General features: G+C 43.9%; 1 protein-coding gene across 4 annotated transcripts; it reads left to right on the plus strand.

The window, feature by feature from the left end:
• Window positions 1-426: 426 nt before the first annotated feature.
• LOC135240938 (serine/threonine-protein kinase Nek5-like) lies at window positions 427-18,379 on the plus strand. Of its 4 annotated transcripts, none has more exons than XM_064310997.1 (22): window positions 428-676; window positions 1,336-1,468; window positions 1,730-1,826; window positions 2,074-2,171; window positions 2,333-2,416; window positions 3,430-3,500; window positions 4,130-4,216; window positions 6,627-6,681; window positions 7,268-7,468; window positions 8,481-8,550; window positions 9,696-9,823; window positions 10,242-10,546; window positions 10,739-10,817; window positions 11,284-11,385; window positions 11,477-11,557; window positions 11,816-11,926; window positions 12,951-13,031; window positions 13,138-13,251; window positions 13,601-13,805; window positions 14,185-14,310; window positions 15,035-15,152; window positions 15,371-18,379. In XM_064310997.1, exons 2-22 carry the CDS (start codon window positions 1,349-1,351, stop codon window positions 15,735-15,737), a joined length of 2,700 nt encoding a protein of 899 aa, XP_064167067.1. In that variant the 5' UTR covers window positions 428-676; window positions 1,336-1,348; the 3' UTR covers window positions 15,738-18,379. The 4 variants fall into 4 exon arrangements, with proteins under 4 accessions (XP_064167068.1, XP_064167067.1, XP_064167065.1 ...); XM_064310995.1 differs by having other exon boundaries at window positions 429-676; window positions 9,693-9,823; XM_064310998.1 differs by lacking the exon at window positions 4,130-4,216 and having other exon boundaries at window positions 427-676; window positions 9,693-9,823.
• The last annotated feature ends 111 nt before the right edge of the window (window positions 18,380-18,490 follow it).

Consider the following 18,490-nt stretch of genomic DNA (forward strand, 5'->3'; position numbering starts at 1 on the left):
TGGCTGAATGGATGATGAGTTCTCTGTGAAAAATTATTGCTTTCGAATTTTGATGTCAAGATATACAAAATGCTGAACTAATTTGTTGAAATGAATAAATTAACCACTTGGTATTTCCCCTCTAGTTTGATAATGAAGTGGCCCAGTGTTATGTGCAGTCAATTTATTTTCTGCCTAATAAATAAATATCAGTATTCTTATTTTGTCAATCTGCTGACAATTCAGTTGACTTTATTGGAGCTAGAACCTACAGTGCAATACAGATGGAAAATATTCGTCAAAGTATAACACATTCTATGTTGTGATACTTTTAGAGAATTCCCACACTATTTACATTTTCACACTTAGTTTACAGCTTTCGCACAAATAATCTGCTGAGAAGTACATGGTTTTAAAAAGACTTCGTGTGTGTGTGATCGTGTTGCTTTTTTCTGGTCGAATGACTGCTGTTCTTATACAGCACTGAGGCTGCGACCCTATCTTTCTTTGGGCAGTGTACAGAAATACAAGTCCCAGAGTACACTGCATGTGAGTTCCCCTTCTACCACGCTACCTTCTGCCGGGTTTGTTTTCGTGCAGTTAATGTTAGCTTGCTACCGAAGCAAATTTGTTTGACAGAGGGACTTAGTATTTTGTACATCACAGTATTGCTGAAGTATACGAGACTCTTTTCTCAGTAAGTAGCTACTGCTATGTATCGTGTTTTATTTGGGTAGAAATGAAATTCGGGCAAACTAGCTGTCAAGTTCTGTTCAGTTTACCCGTCGCCATGGTAACCGAGCTGCCACTAAGATCTCAGTTGAGTTGATTTGCTAGCATGACAATTGCTAGGTAGCTACGCTCCATTTAACTTGATTTCATATGTTCGCTAAGTATTGGAAATAATCACACGATCGCTGCTAAAGTTAATTTCATTTCAATGTCTTGTCATTTTAGTTTTTGTGCAAGCTAGATAGATGCACTAGACTATAATTAGCTAGGTCCTGCCTTAGCAGGCAACATGGCTTGTCATTCTGATTGCATTATCTGCTGACCTGCTAGTCTACTTCATGTATCAACGGTAGCACCGCCCGCATTATTTCACGGCTTGCTAGTATTGACCGTGGCTGGGCGTCAGTTTGTTGCTAATTTGCTAGCCAATCTCGTGAACCAAACCAAATCCAGCGCAATATGATTTTGCGTTGCTCCGCTGGCAGTGCTGGCTAGCCAGAGTTTCTATTCTGAAACGTAGCAAAAACTCTGTGATCCGTTTGTTTGTAGACTACTTGGTTAGCAACCACACCAATAATGTGTTTGTGTTCTTGAGAGCGCCGCTTTACCATTTTTACTCCACAGACCTGCTGACGTCATGGACAATTATGCGATTGTGCGAAAAATTGGAGAGGGGTCTTTTGGGAAAGCATTTTTAGTCACGGCTAAAGACGACAGCAGCAAGCAATGCGTGATAAAGGAGGTCACTTTAAGAAAGGTAACGTAGCTCCAGACCAGTCAAGAAGCCTCTCTCTCCTTCTACTGTCAAGATGAATAATCACAACTTCAGTCATATTTAATAATGTATGTAACTTCACAAATTAATTATGCCCACATTAAAAAAAAAAAAACAAAAACATAATTTCACGTGATTTGGAAAAGATTAGTTCTGCCATTGTCAGACTTATATAGTCCTATGATCCAGCAAAATGGCCAACTTGTTGCTGTAATAATTTTTGATCATGTCCTTTTTCCCCAGATGTCTGCTAAGGAAAGAGATATGTCTCGAAAAGAAGCAGCTCTTCTCTCCAAGATGAAACATCCAAATATTGTTGCGTTTCTAAAATCATTTGAGGGTCTGTATTATAAAAATTAACATTCACTTATCACTTTAAATTTACTTGGGCATCTTTCATCTTTTCCAAACCGACACAGTGCTTCTCGCTGTTTTCTGACATGTGTGCATGTATGTGTGTGTGTGTGTGCACGTATGTGTGTGTGCATCTGTTTGTGCATGTGCGTCACGTGTGTCTGCGTGTGCACATGCTTGTGTGTAATAGGAGGATAAACCTGATTCACTGTGATTGTGTTTATGTTTTTCAGAGAGGTTAAATCTGTATATTGTGATGGAATATTGTGATGGAGGGGATTTGATGAAGAGGATAAACATGCAGAGGGGTGTCCTGTTTATGGAGAATCAGGTACAGACACACAGATACACGTATCCACACGGCCAGTTCCATGTGTGTAAACACACATGGCCACATACCCACACGTATAAACACATACAAGTGTGAATGACAGCAGGATGAACATAGAGATGAATGACATTGATCTCTCCCTTTTGCCTGTGTTCTTTCAGGTAGTGGACTGGTTTGTACAGATCTGTCTGGGGCTGAAACACATCCATGACAGGAAGATCCTGCACAGAGACATAAAATCCCAGGTGAGTCCACACTTATTAAATTGGCTCCTGATTCCTGGACCTGGGGAGCAGCAGGAAGATTTAGTTCAGACCAGGGACAGATGTGACTCTACCTTATCCTGCATCTCAACTCTCTCAAAACCACTCACACACAGGTTATGTAATATTAATGCTGTGTAACATTATCCCATGGTGTAAAACGAGCTACCAACCAAAGGATAGGGTGGTGCGGGCTTGGGATGGAACAGAATTGTGGGAAGAAGGAAGGAACCTCCAATACGAATTTGTTCAGTTTCCTTTTATTATGTACACTTCCTACACTGTTCACCCAATATGGATGTGAATACCCACAAATTAGGGCTGACAGTCTGCACTTTAACCTCATATTCACTGTTTCATTTTAAATCCAACATGCTGGAGTATAGAGCCGAAATGACAAATTTTGTGTCACTGTTCAAATACTTATGGACTGCATTATATATATGGCATAGCATGCTAATTGTTCTGCATAATCAATATTGCACATTCTACTGTGTAGCAGTAGTACTATTTTGTTCTCTTACTAACTGTTTATTCCTGTTGTGTGCGTACTCTTGTTCAGCGCATATTGTTGCATAAGGTTCCAAGCATGCACAGTTATCAGGAATGGAATGCACTATTAAAAATAAACCAAGATTAGTGTACAAAAGAATAAAAAAATGGATGATTGAGATTTACGTCAGTCTAACAGTGTGCAAGAGCCATTGTTGTACTTGAAGCCAGAAACCCAGGTCACATGTATATTGGGTTGAATATGCCTCTCGGTGTGTACTCCGTGTGATAGCAGACTGTCAGCTCAAACCACACTTCAATGAAATTTTACCTATTCGAGTTTACCACTGAAAAGTGGCACAATGGCTACTTTTCAAACCCCGGTCACGCTGTTAATTCGAAGAAGATAAAAAAAGTTGCTTGCTTTCATATTTTCTTTCATTATCACATATTTCCTTGTCATAACTCATTTGTAAAATGTTCCAATGGGTTCTCCCCTCCAGAACATATTCCTTACCAATAATGGGATGAAAGTAAAGCTGGGTGACTTTGGAACTGCAAGAATGTTAAACAAGTGAGTGCCTGTTATCCTCCATCTGACAAGTATTTATGTTACAGTGTGACTAGGCTGAAACTGAGAAAGCCCCATAGCACTTCCTCAGTGTCAATGAGATACAGCCAATGATCACATTGGCAGGTTTGCAGTATGACATTAGCTAACTATTAGTTTCCTGTGCATAGCATTGCAAATTCTGCAAGTTTGAGTGCTTCAAACTAATGTTTTAATTGAAAGCAGCAGTGTGAATGTAGCATTTGAGATGGTGTTCTTGAGGCTTTATTTTATGGTTTGTTAATGTCTGTAATTACAGATATTTAAGAAATAAAAGGAAGCACTCCATGCAGTGCAAGCTGCAGGAGAGATATGGTGCTCTTACTGTACATTGAACTACAGGAATCTTGTATTGGAGAACTTGCAACTGCTCAATTTAAACCTCTATTTAAACCCAGGGGTATCGATACTCAGATCTGGGACTGTGGCGTATATGCCTTATGTTGTCCGGTGTTTTAGACTTCTCTGCATAAGAGCATCTGCTAAATGAGTGTAATGTATTCTATTCCCTGCTTTAAAGCTGTGCTCGCTGTTTGAAACCTGCGTCTAAATGTTTTCGCTGGCGTGATTAATTCTTTCATGTGATTGGCTAGCACCATGGAGCTGGCCAGGACATGTATAGGAACTCCCTACTATTTGTCCCCGGAGATCTGCGAAAACAGGCCGTACAACAATAAGACGTGCGTACCCCTCCGATTCTCCACCGAGCTTCCTGAGCAGGGCTGACCTCTCTCTCTTTTAAACCTCTTTCACTCTGCCCTCTCACCCCTCCGATTCGCCACTGAGCTTCCTGAGCAGGGCAGACCTCTCTCTCTTTTAAACCTCTTTCACTCTGCCCTCTCACCCCCTCCCTTTTCCTCTCACTCTTCCTCTTCTGATTGGACAGCGCGGACCTGGCTAAGAGGCTAGTCAGGGGAGCACAAGATAATCGGCCGATTGAGAAATAGCTTCCTGTTTATAGCGCTTTTGCTTGACTTGTGTGGGAAACACATTTTTGTCCTTTTGTTTTTATGTTCTCATGAGTGTTGAAAGAAAAGGCCTCGCTGAGGTTACAGCTGCAGCCAATGGGAAAGTACCAAAGCACTTTTGGTTTTTACAAAGAATGCTTATTCATTCTTCTTTAAAATAATAAACGCATGATGATCATGTGTTGCCTTTTACCAGAAATTCTATTTTGTTTGCAGCCAATAAGCAGTTTTACTAGGATGTTGTCTTTATTGTGTTGTCTTTCCTTTTAACAAAGAAAGCATACTTATCCAAGTAATGAATGCAAAGCTAATATAAACCTTTCCTTTCCTTTAATTTTTGCTTTAAGATGATTGATTTGCATTTTTAAAATTTTTCTGTTGTATTGGAAACCTCATGATGTAGTCCAGGTTGTGTTCAGTCCTACCAGTGACTGACACAGATCAATTTTGAAGTCTAAATAGAACATTTTGCCATTGCTTTATTCATTGTTTGGTAGTCTGTTATGATTAAACCGGGAGAGAGCATGCATTGAAAATCCCCTCAGTGCCGTGCTGATATTCCCTTGATGATGAATGTCTAATCTTTCAAACACAGCCATTACCTGTTGTCATTCTGTACCAATGTTTACACCAGTGGGAGCCTGCCAAGCTTTGGTTAGTGTTATTGTTAAGCACACAGGTCCTGACAGGGATATCCTGTTGTTCTTTTACGACTCATAACATAAACACATGCATCTGTGGGGAATATCTCACATTCCTTGCTTACGATATTGACAAAGCCCTGGTGAAGCATTTTCCTTTTGAAATGTAAAGATAAAAAAACCAGGCTTTCAGACATCTGGCCAATCAGTGAGGGTTGTGGGTGGGGCTAGGACCAGTAGTCTCAGTTTAGGGTGTTAGGGAATAGTGGGTAGGGGGTTGGGCTTAAGGACTGGGGTGTAAGGGGTCAGAGGAAGGGGTTAAGGTGTAGGTTAGTAAGGAGTGGGCAGAAAGGAGTAAGGGTTACTAGGTTAAAGGCAGAGGGTATGGTATAGGCATAAGGGGTAGGCTGTAAGGAGTAAGGGTTAGTGGATCAGAGGTAGGGGGTATGTTGTAGTGTATAGGGGATCGGGTGTAGGAGGTAGGGTGTTGGGGTAGGGATAAGGGATAGGCGGTAAGGAATAACGGTTAACTGGTCAGAGGTAGGGAGTAGGGGATAGTGGGTAGGGTGTAGGGGTAAGGGATAGGTGGTAAGGAATAAGGGTTAGTGGGTCAGAGGTAGAGGGAAGGAGGTAAAGGATAATCTGCTTTGCAGGCAGTGAGGCTGGCGTTACTGCAGGCTGTGAGCGCGGCTGTTTCTGCTGCTGCTCTCATAATACAGCGGAGACTTGAGGTGACAGCCATAGAGCTGCACAGATTCTGCCTCCTCAGCGAAGCACAGATAACAAGCCTTCCTTTTTGTCATTTATCTTCACCCCCCCACTGTGACTGTGCCATTGTTCCACAGTCCAAGAAGGAAGTGTGAACACGTCAGGTCAGAGTGCACTGACCATCAGAGCAGACCGAGAGTTTATCATTCCCACCCTGACTGGGGCCTCTGCCCCCACCACCCTGCCCCAGCAACACACAAGGGGTTCAGGAGTAAACAATCACTCCTATTCCTAAAGCTGTTTCTGTAGCTAACAGCAGTCTACGCATATATGGTATCATATATGCCATGCATCATGATGTTTTACAACGCATTTTTTGGTTGGTGGGGTGAGAATATTCGTGTGTTACAGGAACTTTCATTGCATTTCAAAAAAATACACTGCCCCTGCTGTGTCAGTCCCACTCTTACCCTCATTGTGTGTGCACCCATTGTGCCTCTGATGTCCAATCAGACCCCTGTATTCAGCGAAAGTGGCTTTTTGAGAGAGGGCTCCAAACTTTGGTCCTGGAGAGCCATGGAATTTTTTTTATTTTAAATTTGGCCACAAGTTCAGACCCAATAAACTAGGTGAGGTTAAGTGTGTAAATGACTGCTTCATTTGATTAAATCTGTGCCTCTTCAGGGTTGGCAACCTCTGCTGCATTAAGAAGGCTTGAGTGTCTTTATGTCATGTGATCTGCCCTCCATGACTGTTTTCCTTTGAATTGTCAGGGATATCTGGTCTCTGGGCTGCGTTCTGTATGAGCTGTGCACTCTGAAACACCCTGTAAGTACAGCCGTTTGACTTCAGATCCGTTGTGATAGTGACATAGTTGCTCATGTTTGTTTGTTTTAAATGTTTTCTCTGTGAAGCACTTTGCAACTTTTGTTTTGAAAAGTGCTGTATAAGTAAAGATTTATTATTATTATTATTATTATTATTATTATTATTATTATTTTAATGTGATGCTGCACATCTGTTATGATAGTGATATAGTTGCTCATGTTATGCTGCAGAGAGAGGCAGCACACATTTCATGTTTCAAAACCCCAGGAAACAAACAAAATAAAAAACAACCTGGATTTGATTTAACCTGTAGGCTTGTAAGCATTCTTAGAAAACCCTAAAAAAGCATGGTTATGTCTTTGTCTGTGCATTCATTTTTCTATGATCTGCCCACTTGAATTTTGATCTGTGTGTTTGTATGAAATTCATTCCATGCACACAAATGTCCCAGGACTGACACACATTTAAAGGTTGGACCCTGGAGATGGGCTTTTTTGAACACTGAATGGAAATGTGTGTTTGCTCTTGAAGGGAAACGTTGTGATCAGTATGGGACTATGTTTGGGGTTTGTATTTGTGTGTGTAGTTTGAGGGCAGCAGCCTCCGGCAGCTGGTTGTGAAGATCTGCAGGGGGCGCTGTAACCCTGTTGCTCCCCACTACTCCTCCGACCTCCGCAGCCTGATCACCCAGCTTTTCAAGGTCACCCCGCGTGACAGGCCTTCCATCAGCTCCATCCTTCACAAGCCCTTCCTGGAGCAGCGCATCACAAAACACCTGGACCCCCAGGTGAACGGCTGACTCAGCACACTTCCTGTTTTGTCCGATCCCGCCTCCTTCCTGCATCCACCAACTGACGGCACACCCACCCCATCCTGTCCCAGTCACCAAATTACTGAGATGCCCCATTCTCTTTTCCTCTTCTCTCCCACTCTTTTTCCCTCTCTTCCTCTCTGTTTCCCGATCTCTCTTCTAGTCTTTCTACCCGTCTCTCCCTCTAGTCATTCAGGGTGCTTAGGAAAGAAGGGTTTTAAGAAAGAAGCCATGCTACGTCTTTCTTCTTGGCCCCTGTCAGAATCCATACCGCCCCTATCCTCTAGGGATTTACTTCAGAGACATTTGTTATTGTGTAAACAATCAGAGACATATGAGATCTCATAAGGGTGAATCACTCAGGTTTCCAAGGACACCTTCATGTCAGACTTGTTGTTTGGCTTTTGAGGAAATGACTAATCTTTTTTTTTTTTTTTTTTGGTTTCAAAAAGCCATTTTGAGTGGAGCAGGTCTCCAGATTAGATTCTGTGGGCGTTATCTGCAATGTGTGTGGTCTGTGGGTTCTGGCTGCGGTTGGTAGTTCTGCAGGAGCCCCAGCTCAGCCTCAGAGGTGAAGAGGGAGGGGAGATCTGTAAGGCTGCTGCAGTGAAAAAGTATTTGCCCCTCCCTGACTACCTCTATTATCGCGTACTGGTCGCACTGAATGGTTTCAGATCTTTAGACAAAATGTAATATTAGACCAAGGGAACTTGAGTAAACATAAAATGCATTTTAAAGATTATTATGGTGACTACTTCACTCTGTTGGTAAGGTTCAATATGAGTGAGGTTTAGCTTCAATATGGCTGGCTACGATACGCCTTGTATGCATGCATGTGTGTGTGTGTGTATGTATGTACGTACGTACGTGTGAGTGTGTGTATGCATGTGTGCGTGTGTGTGTATCTGTGTGTGTCTACAGAGAAGCAACAGTACTGGCTGTGTAGTGTGTGCTGTGCTCTCTATCTAATTCTGGTTTCCTGTGACAGATGATTAAAGACGAGTTTAGTCACACCGTGCTCCACAGAGAGAGAGTCTCAAGACCCCAGTCTCGCCCTGGTATGAACCCCTACACCCCAAAATCCCCACACACCTAAAACAGGGTTATATGCTCCTACACTCTAAAATCCCCACACACCTAAAACAGATTTATATGCTCCTACACTCTAAAATCCCCACGCACCTAAAACAGGGTTATATGCTCCTACACTCTAAAATCCCCACACACCTAAAACAGGGTTATATGCTGCTACACTCTAAAATCCCCACACACCTAAAACAGGGTTATATGCTGCTACACTCTAAAATCCCCACACACCTAAAACAGGGTTATATGCTGCTACACTCTAAAATCCCCACACACCTAAAACAGGGTTATATGCTGCTACACTCTAAAATCCCCACACACCTAAAACAGGGTTATATGCTGCTACACTCTAAAATCCCCACACACCTAAAACAGGGTTATATGCTGCTACACTCTGAAATCCCCACACATCTTCAGATGTTACATCACGTCTTGCAGAGGTTCTGAGGGAGATGGAGTCAAATCCTCCTCCACAAATCTCAGTGTTGGACTGGTACGTGCCACTTACTGCTTTGTGTAGAGTTTCACTGCCAATTCCAGTATCCAGTGTTCTGCAGCCCAAATACCCTCATGCATTAAGAAGGGATCTGTGTTAATTCTTCTCCGCTTGTGTCATCAATGTGTGACTCCCAAACTCAAATTGGGAAACAGGTCTGACAAACCTGAGAAGTCATCAGAGCTGTTATAAAGGCACTGGGAGGATTTATTTGGTAGTTTATTACATTTACAGTCATTTCCAATATTTTGTTCCCTATGGCTTCCCTGTGGCTGCACAAAGTGAACTCAACTGGGCCCTCTGGTGGATGTTCAAAGAAAAAACACACAGTAATGTTATTTGGGTTAATGCGAAAGGGTTTAATGGGTTGATGTGCCTTGTCATCAGCTTTATAATAAGTGTAGTTGTTTCTCGATTGCAGACCATCACATTTCAAGGGAAAAGGGGGAAAAAAAGCTCTTGAGTCAGGCTCACATGTATGCCTAATGAAAAAGAAAGCATTCTCTCAGTTTCTTGCAGTGAGCCGGTGTGTGTTAGCAGTGTGAAGCCATGCGTGAGTGTATATGTTCTTAAGTCACATGATGTTTTTTTTCCTTTGTTAAAATCTCTGGTGGACAGCAGACAGCGACGTGAAGCTCCGGGTTCGTGAGAGGCCCGCTCCGGGCCTGAAGCCGGGGGCCGCAGGGAGGAAGCTGCCCCCGAGGCCGGCGTGGAAAAGCCCCTCCAATGTCCTCGCTCCGCAGCGCCGGGTCAGTCTCCCAAATCCCGCCTCATCTGTCCCATTCCAGAGCCGGTGGGAGGAAGCCTCATGTAGACAAATGCCTGCACTAGACCATGCACAGGGGTGTGTTCTGTAAAGTACACACCTCAATAAAGTACACACCTCAAAAAAGGCGCTCAATAGCTAGATTCACATAAGATCTGGATTCAACTATTTTTTGTCAAGATGAGGCTAAAAGATTCAAATGTTTTGGCATGTTGTCTTTGTCAGTTAAATGCTGCTATATGCTGATGGCAGTTTTAGATATTGTACTTAACTAAAGCATTGCCATAGTTGTACAAGCTAATTAGAGAGGACCTACCTGCAATTTATGCAGACATGGTGGGTGTGAATGTGTTTATGAATGTGGTGTCAGTGTTTCCCTCACTCTCTGTCTTTTTCTCCAGCCAGTTACCCAGAGAGCAGCAGCGATGGAGACCCCAGCGGTCAGGCACCACGGTCAGTATGTCTACCGTCGCTGGAACGGGCCTCCGGCCAATCAGGGCAACCTGCCGTACGATCACTACCAACACTACCACGCCCAGCTGGATGCCCGTCAGCGGAAACACCAGGAGGAGGCGCCTGCTCCTAGTCCTCCTCCTGCTCCTCCTGTACCTCCTGCTCCTCCCTTTCCTCCGCACCAGCCGCTAAATCACCAGATGCCCAAGAATTGCCACGATGACAGAGAAAGTGTTCTGGAACCCTACCAGATGTGAGTCTCAATCCTCAACTTTTCCTACTTTTCATCTTAATTTAGGATTAATGACACAGCATGTTTCTGTATGGAAGAGGGTCCTCTGTCATTGGTTAGTCTGGGTTGAGTCTCCAGGTGAGATAGAGGCTGTGTTAGTGTGGTCCTATCGTTGAGCCTCAGTGTGCCTGTGGGTCTGTGCTGCCTCCCCAGGGTAGCGGCAGCCTGGGACGAGTATCTGCAGAGGAAACAGGAGGCCAACCAGTACAAACTGAGGGCTGAGAAACAGCTGGTAGGTCTCTCTCACTGCTGGCCTCCTGACATAAGAGAAACAACTGGTAGGTCTCTCCCTCTGCAGACCTGACATGAGAAACAGCTGGTGGGTCTCTCTCAAGCTTCGCAAAAAGCTGAGTAGCTGCTGCCAAGTCTCTCTCATATTGTAGCTGGACTGAGAACAGAGAAGCTGATGGGTTTCCTTCTAATTGCACTGAAGCTGAGAAACTGCTGGTTGGTATCTATCTTGCTGTACTGAGAGCTGGTCTCTCATTGAGTGACATCACTGAGGGAGCACCAACCATTGGTGGACTTGGCCTGTACTCTAGCTCCGGTTCAGACCCTGCAGCTAAGTTTATATTGAAAGGTGACAGCGAAGTGCAGGTTAGCCGCTCAATCTGCAAGCTTGTAAACAGTCCTGTGATTACCATGTGCACTTTCCACACCTGCTGTTTGACCCCTGGAACCTGACCCCTTACCTTCAGGGCCTCCGTCCCTCCACTGCGGAGCGCTACAGACTGCCTGAGCGGGAGCGGGAAGAGGACGGTCATCATGGCGCCCCTGGTGGGAGGCAGGGAGACCAGCAGGTGAGGGAGGCAGGAGGGGTACAGTCACTCTGGCTCTGACTCAGGCCTGAAATGGGAGGAGTCACTGCACAGTGTCATTATGTCACTGCAGGAATACCTGCGGCAGCTGCAGCTAATCCGTCAGCAGTATCACCACGAGCTCAAGGACATGAAGATGAAGGCAGCAGCAGAGGTGAGAAGAATTAATCACCACAGGCCATCGGCCGATTAAACACCAGAGGTGCAGGCCAGCACCCAATTTACCAGGAGGTGGAGGCCATCAGCCAGAGAAATAACAACTTGAGACCATCAGCCCGCCAAACTATAGAGGTGGAGGCCATTGGCCAATTAAACACTGGAGATGGAGACCGTTGGCCAATTAAACAAGAAAGGTGGAGGCTAATGGCTCCTTTTCAGGGATGAATGTTCTGTTTATTTCCTTTCTCTTTAGCCTCACATTCAGGACAAAGCCAAGACTTTCGTGGTGGATGAGCCCTCAAACCCCAAGGAGAGCGCAGCACAGCACAGCTACGACAACCGTGAGAGGAACACACCTGCACAGGTACGAGAACTGTGAGAGGAACACACCTGCACAGGTACGAGAACCGTGAGAGGAACACACCTGCACAGGTACGAGAACCGTGAGAGGAACACACCTGCACAGGTACGGCGAGTGGGGGAAACACTGTCACCGTGTCTCACACAGAGAGGGGATCCCAGCTGTCTGCTCTGGCAACCTCCCCATCCCGTGCTATTTCCTTATAGCGAGGCTAACTTCCCATTATGTTGCCAGGGTTGGGGTTACATCTTTTTCAATTCAGCAAATGAATTTAATTCAGTTAAATATTTCACTTAATTTGCTGTAATGATTTAATTGAAGTGGAATTAACCAAAACCCTTGTATTGTCTTTCACACACAGATCAATGGAATAAAATAAAAATGTACAGGGTAATTTTATGTATGTTAGATATACTTGAAGTGAACAGTATTCAAATAGTTTGCGTTGAGAATGGACATAAACTAATTATATTTTTGAAGAATCTCAAAGATGGTGGACACCATCCTAACACTTCATTTCACAAAAATGAAATTAAGGTATGTTTCCACCTACCCAGAGTGCTATCTGTTTATCCAGCTAGTTTTGCTGAGATTTGATGAGTTTTCTAGATATCTGCTGAAGCTCACCCTCACAACTATTTTCTACGAAGTACACCAATTGTGTATATCCACGCAAGGTCTCAACCAAAGCACACCAGTATTCTGGGGCACAGCATTTTTTAAACAAGAATACTGGCATGCTTTGGTAGAGACTTTATGAAGATATAGGTAGAGGATTGGGTAAAATTCTATTTGGAAAGATGCCAAAGATGCACACTAGATGCAGCCTGCATTTCATAGGCAATAGGAATGCATGCAACACCTGAAAATGCTCGGATTATATGTCCCGGAATGGAATTATTTTTTTCCAGGACAGATGACCAAAATTCAAAATGATCCTGGAAAATCCTGGATGGGTGGCAACCCTACCACTGAGTATGGTGAAAGTGTTTCTTTTTACATGGGTACCTTTGAACTCTCTTAACAGGATGTGGACAGAGACCTCAGGAAAATCCGAGAACAGAACAGAAAAGAGAGGAAGGCCCTGGAGAAGAAGTTTAAAGACAAGGTAAGGGAACAACGACTCGCCGTTTTGCAAAGAGAGACTCAAAGCCTGGCTCAGAGCAGTGACGCCCTGCTCAGAACCATACAGGTCTTTCTTTCTCTTTTCCCAGAAAGGAGTGATGTTTGAGGTTCTGCTCAATGATGAAGGGACACGGGACCAAGGAGAGAAAGGAGAGGAAGATGAGGAAGATGTGGTGAAAGAGCCAGCTGAAAAAGAAGACGAGGTACTGCAAAGCAGGGGCAGAGACACAGACACCCTAAACCTGTGTACATCGCACCCATTCGCTTTCAGTAGCCAAAGGCTCCACACGCTCTGAAACACGCCAGTCTGTATCCTGATGCCTGGATAGAGCAAAGCGCATAGATGACCCTGTCACCATTACAGTCTAAGGAACGGGTGTGGGGTGGGAGTGGCCGAGTGGTAAAGTGACAGGAGAACCAGCAGCATGTTCTTATGCTCTGGTCTGTCTGCTGTGAGTGGCCGAGTGGTAAAGTGACAGGAGAACAGGCAGCACGTTGTTATGCTCTGGTCTCTCTGCTGTGATGCTCCATTATGCCTGTGTCTGTTGGCAGGAGGACGACCCGTTGAACAGAACCCTGACCTTTCAGGCTGGAGAGGAGCTGAGACAGAGGCACCGGGCTGGGGCAGGGGACAGGGTGACAGAAGGGGAGGGGGCCAGGAAAGGCTGGGGTCAGGGCGCGCCCCAAACGCTACTCAACGTCCTTGCCGAAATGGAGGTGTCCTCTGTCTGCCCCACCATGCTTGGGGTTGATCTTGGTGAGTCTCTCACAGTCAGTCTGACCCCAGCTCTCTCGCCTGCTCTCTCTCGCTCTCTCTCTCTCTTTCTCTTATTTTACATGTTCCGCTCACAGCTGAAGGTGCAAAAAATGTGTACAAACAAGTTTTCTTGAATGATGCATTTCCACTCTTGTGGAAGAGTCTTGTGATAGCTATTGTCTGGCATCCATCTGGAAAAATGTCTTGCTAGGCTGTGAAATTGCTAGGTTGTTACATGACTGCAACAGTGCGTAGTGTACAAGTGTACTTGCTGTGATAAAACCATAGGCCGTAGAAAGGATATAATACATAGCTGTAATACTGTATAGACAGTGTATGAGTGTTCCGTACAGTGCTGTGGGTTTGCTCTGGCCTACAGGAGCAGGGCAAGAGGACGGGGAGGTGGGGGGAGTGAGGAGACATTGGGGTAACGGTCCTCCAAACACCCTGCTAAAGGCCCTGGGACAGCTGGACCTCACCTCCACCCTGGACCCTGAGCCCGCAGGTATGACTGCACCCCCTCACTGGCCTTACATGCGTATACACAACCCCATACTGCAGCACACACATGCACCCCCCAAACTGCCCTACATATACACACATCCCCAGACTTCCCTACATCTGCACAAACCCCTATACTGCCCTACATCTACACATACCCCCCATACTGCCCTACATCTACACATACCCCCCATACTGCCATACATCTACACACACACCCAAACTGCCCTGCATCTACACACACCCTCAAACTGCCCTACATATACAGATACAACAACACCCTCCTTGCACCCCAAAACTGAACTACACCCAGACACACCCCTGGATGCACCCCCAGACTGACCCACAACCAATACACTCTTCCTGCTGAAGTACACCCTTGAACAGTCTGAACTCTGGTCCCCAGATAGAACAGTATTCCCCAGAACCAGCACACGGTCCCAAGTGATCACACACACACTACACACACTACACACACACACTGTCTCTACCCATGAGTCTGGGGCCTGGCTGCATACACTTTCAGATGAACAATTACTGGCTGAATTACATCATTAATTATGGACATGGCCCCTCCCCCCACAGATGACATCATACCCACTCACTCATACTACAGGCTGTCATGGTGTTATGTGCCAACAAGTGGAGGAGAAAAGTATTCTACAAATACTCAAAATAAGAAACATTTACTGAATTCTGAGCAGATAATCTCTCACCCCCTCTCTTAGAGGTTCTGACCCCCCAGCTTGCAGAGGGCGAGCCTCAGGATGAGGAGGATGAGGAAGATGACCTTGATATAGACCTGGATGAAAAGCGGTTGGAGCCCAGATCAGATGACGATGACACGTAAGTTTTGCCTGGAGGTTAGTCTGTCTTTAGGGTACTGTTTACCCCCCCATACCCCTATTCCATCACCACAGTGCTCTTCTCTGGAGTTACTTACTAAGCAAAGTACATACATGTATGCAAATAGGTTAGTAAGACCAGCAATGTGGTACAGTCTAGCCCCCAGAAACTTAGTCTAATCCTAAAGATTCATTTTCTATTATTTCCTTTTTTTACAGAAACTTTGAGGATTCTGAAGATGAGCTGAGAGAAGAAGTAGCAGAATCCATGATTAACCTCTTCTGCTGGGAGGAGGAGGGAGAGAAGGATGGAGAAGGAGAGATGGATGAAAGAAAAATAGGAGAGGGGGAGAAAGGGGATAAGGTGGATGGGGAGGAGGATCCGGGCGCACAGCGAGGGTGCGCAGCAGCCGAGGCCGAGGAAGACAGCACCTCGGACACCTCCACTCAGGGACCCCAGACTGAAAGCCGCACACAGGCCGCGGAGTGTGAGGCTGGGGAGACACAGGCAGGCGAGGCCCAGGCTGCAGGGGAAGACCAGGCCGAGGCTGGGAAACCCCCTGAAGAGAAGCAGGACACAGAGTAGATCAGATATTCAATGTCTCCATGAAATAGTAGCTGTCTGAGTTCTGTCAGCAGAGGCATCAGTGGAAATGAGTTAAAGGTCAATTCTGGACTCATATAAGGAAGTATTTTTGCACAGAGTTGTCAATGTGTGGAACAGCTTGCCAGGCCATGTAGTAGAGGCAGAGTAGAACAGTAGAGTAGAGACAGAGACTCTTGGGCTGTTCAAGTCCAGGCTTGATGCAGTGTTGGATGCCCTGTAGTCTGTAGGTAAATGAGGAGCCTAGGTGGGCTGAATGGCCTGCTTCTGTTACGTATTATGTACTTATATGAAGGTGAGGTTTTGTAGGTACCTAAATGAGAGCTCAGGAATAGGACAAACTTAAGGACCAACTTTCTCCTTTTTCAAAGCCATATAATAAGGTAATATTTAAATAACTTTTTAGGTGACGCCGAGCATTCTAAATATGCCATTTTAATCATACTCTGAAATACTGTTAATTTAGGGTCATGTACCTATCTTACTCTCGTAGAGAACGTTTATTTATTTTCGCCACAATGTGGTCCCTAAGCACACACACACGCTGAATGAAATATATCTGTTGTGAAAAATGTAGTGTCCTTTTCCTTGACTTTTAAACACTCATCAAGCGTGTCATATTGATATTTCATCAATATGATTTATTCATTCATGCAAGATAAATTCGCACAAATTCACATGGTAATCAGAAGCCTATCATTCAGTCATCAGGACCATATTATGATCTGTGTTAAGGCTTCTTGGTACGTATGGTCCACTGGCTTTATATGGTTACATTTCCAGTTGTGACACATTTTTACATCTGCTTTCAGTTTCTAAGAATCAGACCAGACAAAGACAGCAAACCCAGTGAACATTTTTGTGGTGAAAAGTCGGTGAAATACCGTCTAGAAATTCAGGTGAAAACCCGGCTACATTTTGATGAAAAGTGAAAGTTTTCTAGCCAACTAGGATGTAGCCAGGCTATGTCCAGGGAAAACCGGAGCTGTTTTTGGGCTAAACTAGTCTGTTTATGTCAGTCTCTCCGAGATTTCCTCTCTCGACGTCTAGATTACGGCTTTTGCTCACTGGGAAGACAAATGCCTGGATTCAATCATCTTGTGCCCTTAAAGGGTAAGCACCACATAACAGCATCCCCCAAAGATGTTTTAGTCTGGAGGTTTTTCATTAAATTGATCATTCCTAAGATTGTTGAAAAAAGGAGTCGGGGCAAAAACAGTAAGCCATTTTATCTTTTAGGGCTTATTTCCTGCCTTTATGTCAATAAAATTATTTTTTGAACATTGTGAATCATAAAATAGAACAGCTTCATCCATTTGGCTGGTGTATTTAAAAAATAATATCTGGTGCTTACCCTTAAACTTTGACTCACAAATGCAACAAATATAAGTGGCTGTTCTGGTGATTCAGTCAGGAGATACAATTATGGATTCCGAATTTGGGAAGAAAAAGGGAAGATGTTTTAAAAAAAAATAAAACAAGACACTTTATATGTACAAGTGTGATTCATAGTAACATAAAACATTGTTTCATATGTGCACATAGAAAAAAGTAATTTACATTAATTTACAAATTTACATTTTGAATGTGTGAAACTTCATAATGGTGTGCATATTTTGCCTTCCCCTGTAAAGGGAAATAGTACCCCAGTTTTAAAATATTGGTAGCTTTTGTTTTTCTCTTGTATCAGGGATCTCACCTTCATTGCATTATCAGAGTCTCTAGCTTAGCCAGTTAGCCACCAGATCCAGAGGCAGTTAGAGTCCCTGGGTAGTAAACATTATGCGGAGGGTCCTGATTGCTAGTTTATCCATTTATTCCTAAAAGAGGGGTTTGTGTGATAATTATACCATGAATTTGGAACATATGGAAAATGTAATCTGTGTAAATTCTCACCAGATTGCAGATAATATTTAGCCCTTCTTAGATCAGAGGAAAGTTGAGTCAAACACACGAATGGAGAATGGAGAGCTACTGTTAATTCAGTTTTATACAGAAATTTGATTCCCACTTTCCATTTCCTAATCTCTAATTATCAACACCCTTTGAGGATTTATCACATGCTGAAAATGCTCAGATTTCACTGATAAAAACGATAACCTAAGCTAAATGTGTTTAATGTCCGTACAGTGTGAAAAATATGCTTTGTGTTTATGTATTTATATTTTGCTGAATGTCCAGAATGTCGTTGTCATTATGCATGTTTTATCCTGTAAGGGAACTTAATGAACAAGGGATGATGCTTTGATGCTCTTTTGTATGTAGTTAAAAACACATCAGCTCTGAAGTTATCAGGGCTGGACTATTGCTGGAAAAGAAACTTTCAAGTGTAATGCCTTGCACAAGTAATAGTTCAGGCCTGTTTTGCATTTCTCAAGAATAGTGCAATTCTGAGACGTGGCCACAAGGTTGTGCTAAAGATTTGAATTTGTTACGTGGATTCTTGTTTATTAGAAAAATATATTTAGTAATGGTTGTGGGTAACTTTATAAATTGTATTTATTTCTTTATTTTTGTGGACAATGATCACATTCATTCAAATGCTTGTCCAGGAACCACTTGAATTGTTAACAAGTCTGCTGTGACTCAATAACTAGGAAGACTAAAATGTCTAAATTCATGTAGTTGTCGTTTCCTGCGCCTTTATTTATAAATAGAAGATTAACCTGGCATGACAGATTAGAACATGTTTATCAGAGGAAATGTAAGCAGGAACTGAAAAAAGATCAGGCGAA

Source organism: Anguilla rostrata, chromosome 15 (genome assembly GCF_018555375.3).
Source record: "Anguilla rostrata isolate EN2019 chromosome 15, ASM1855537v3, whole genome shotgun sequence".
Taxonomy (NCBI): domain Eukaryota; kingdom Metazoa; phylum Chordata; class Actinopteri; order Anguilliformes; family Anguillidae; genus Anguilla; species Anguilla rostrata.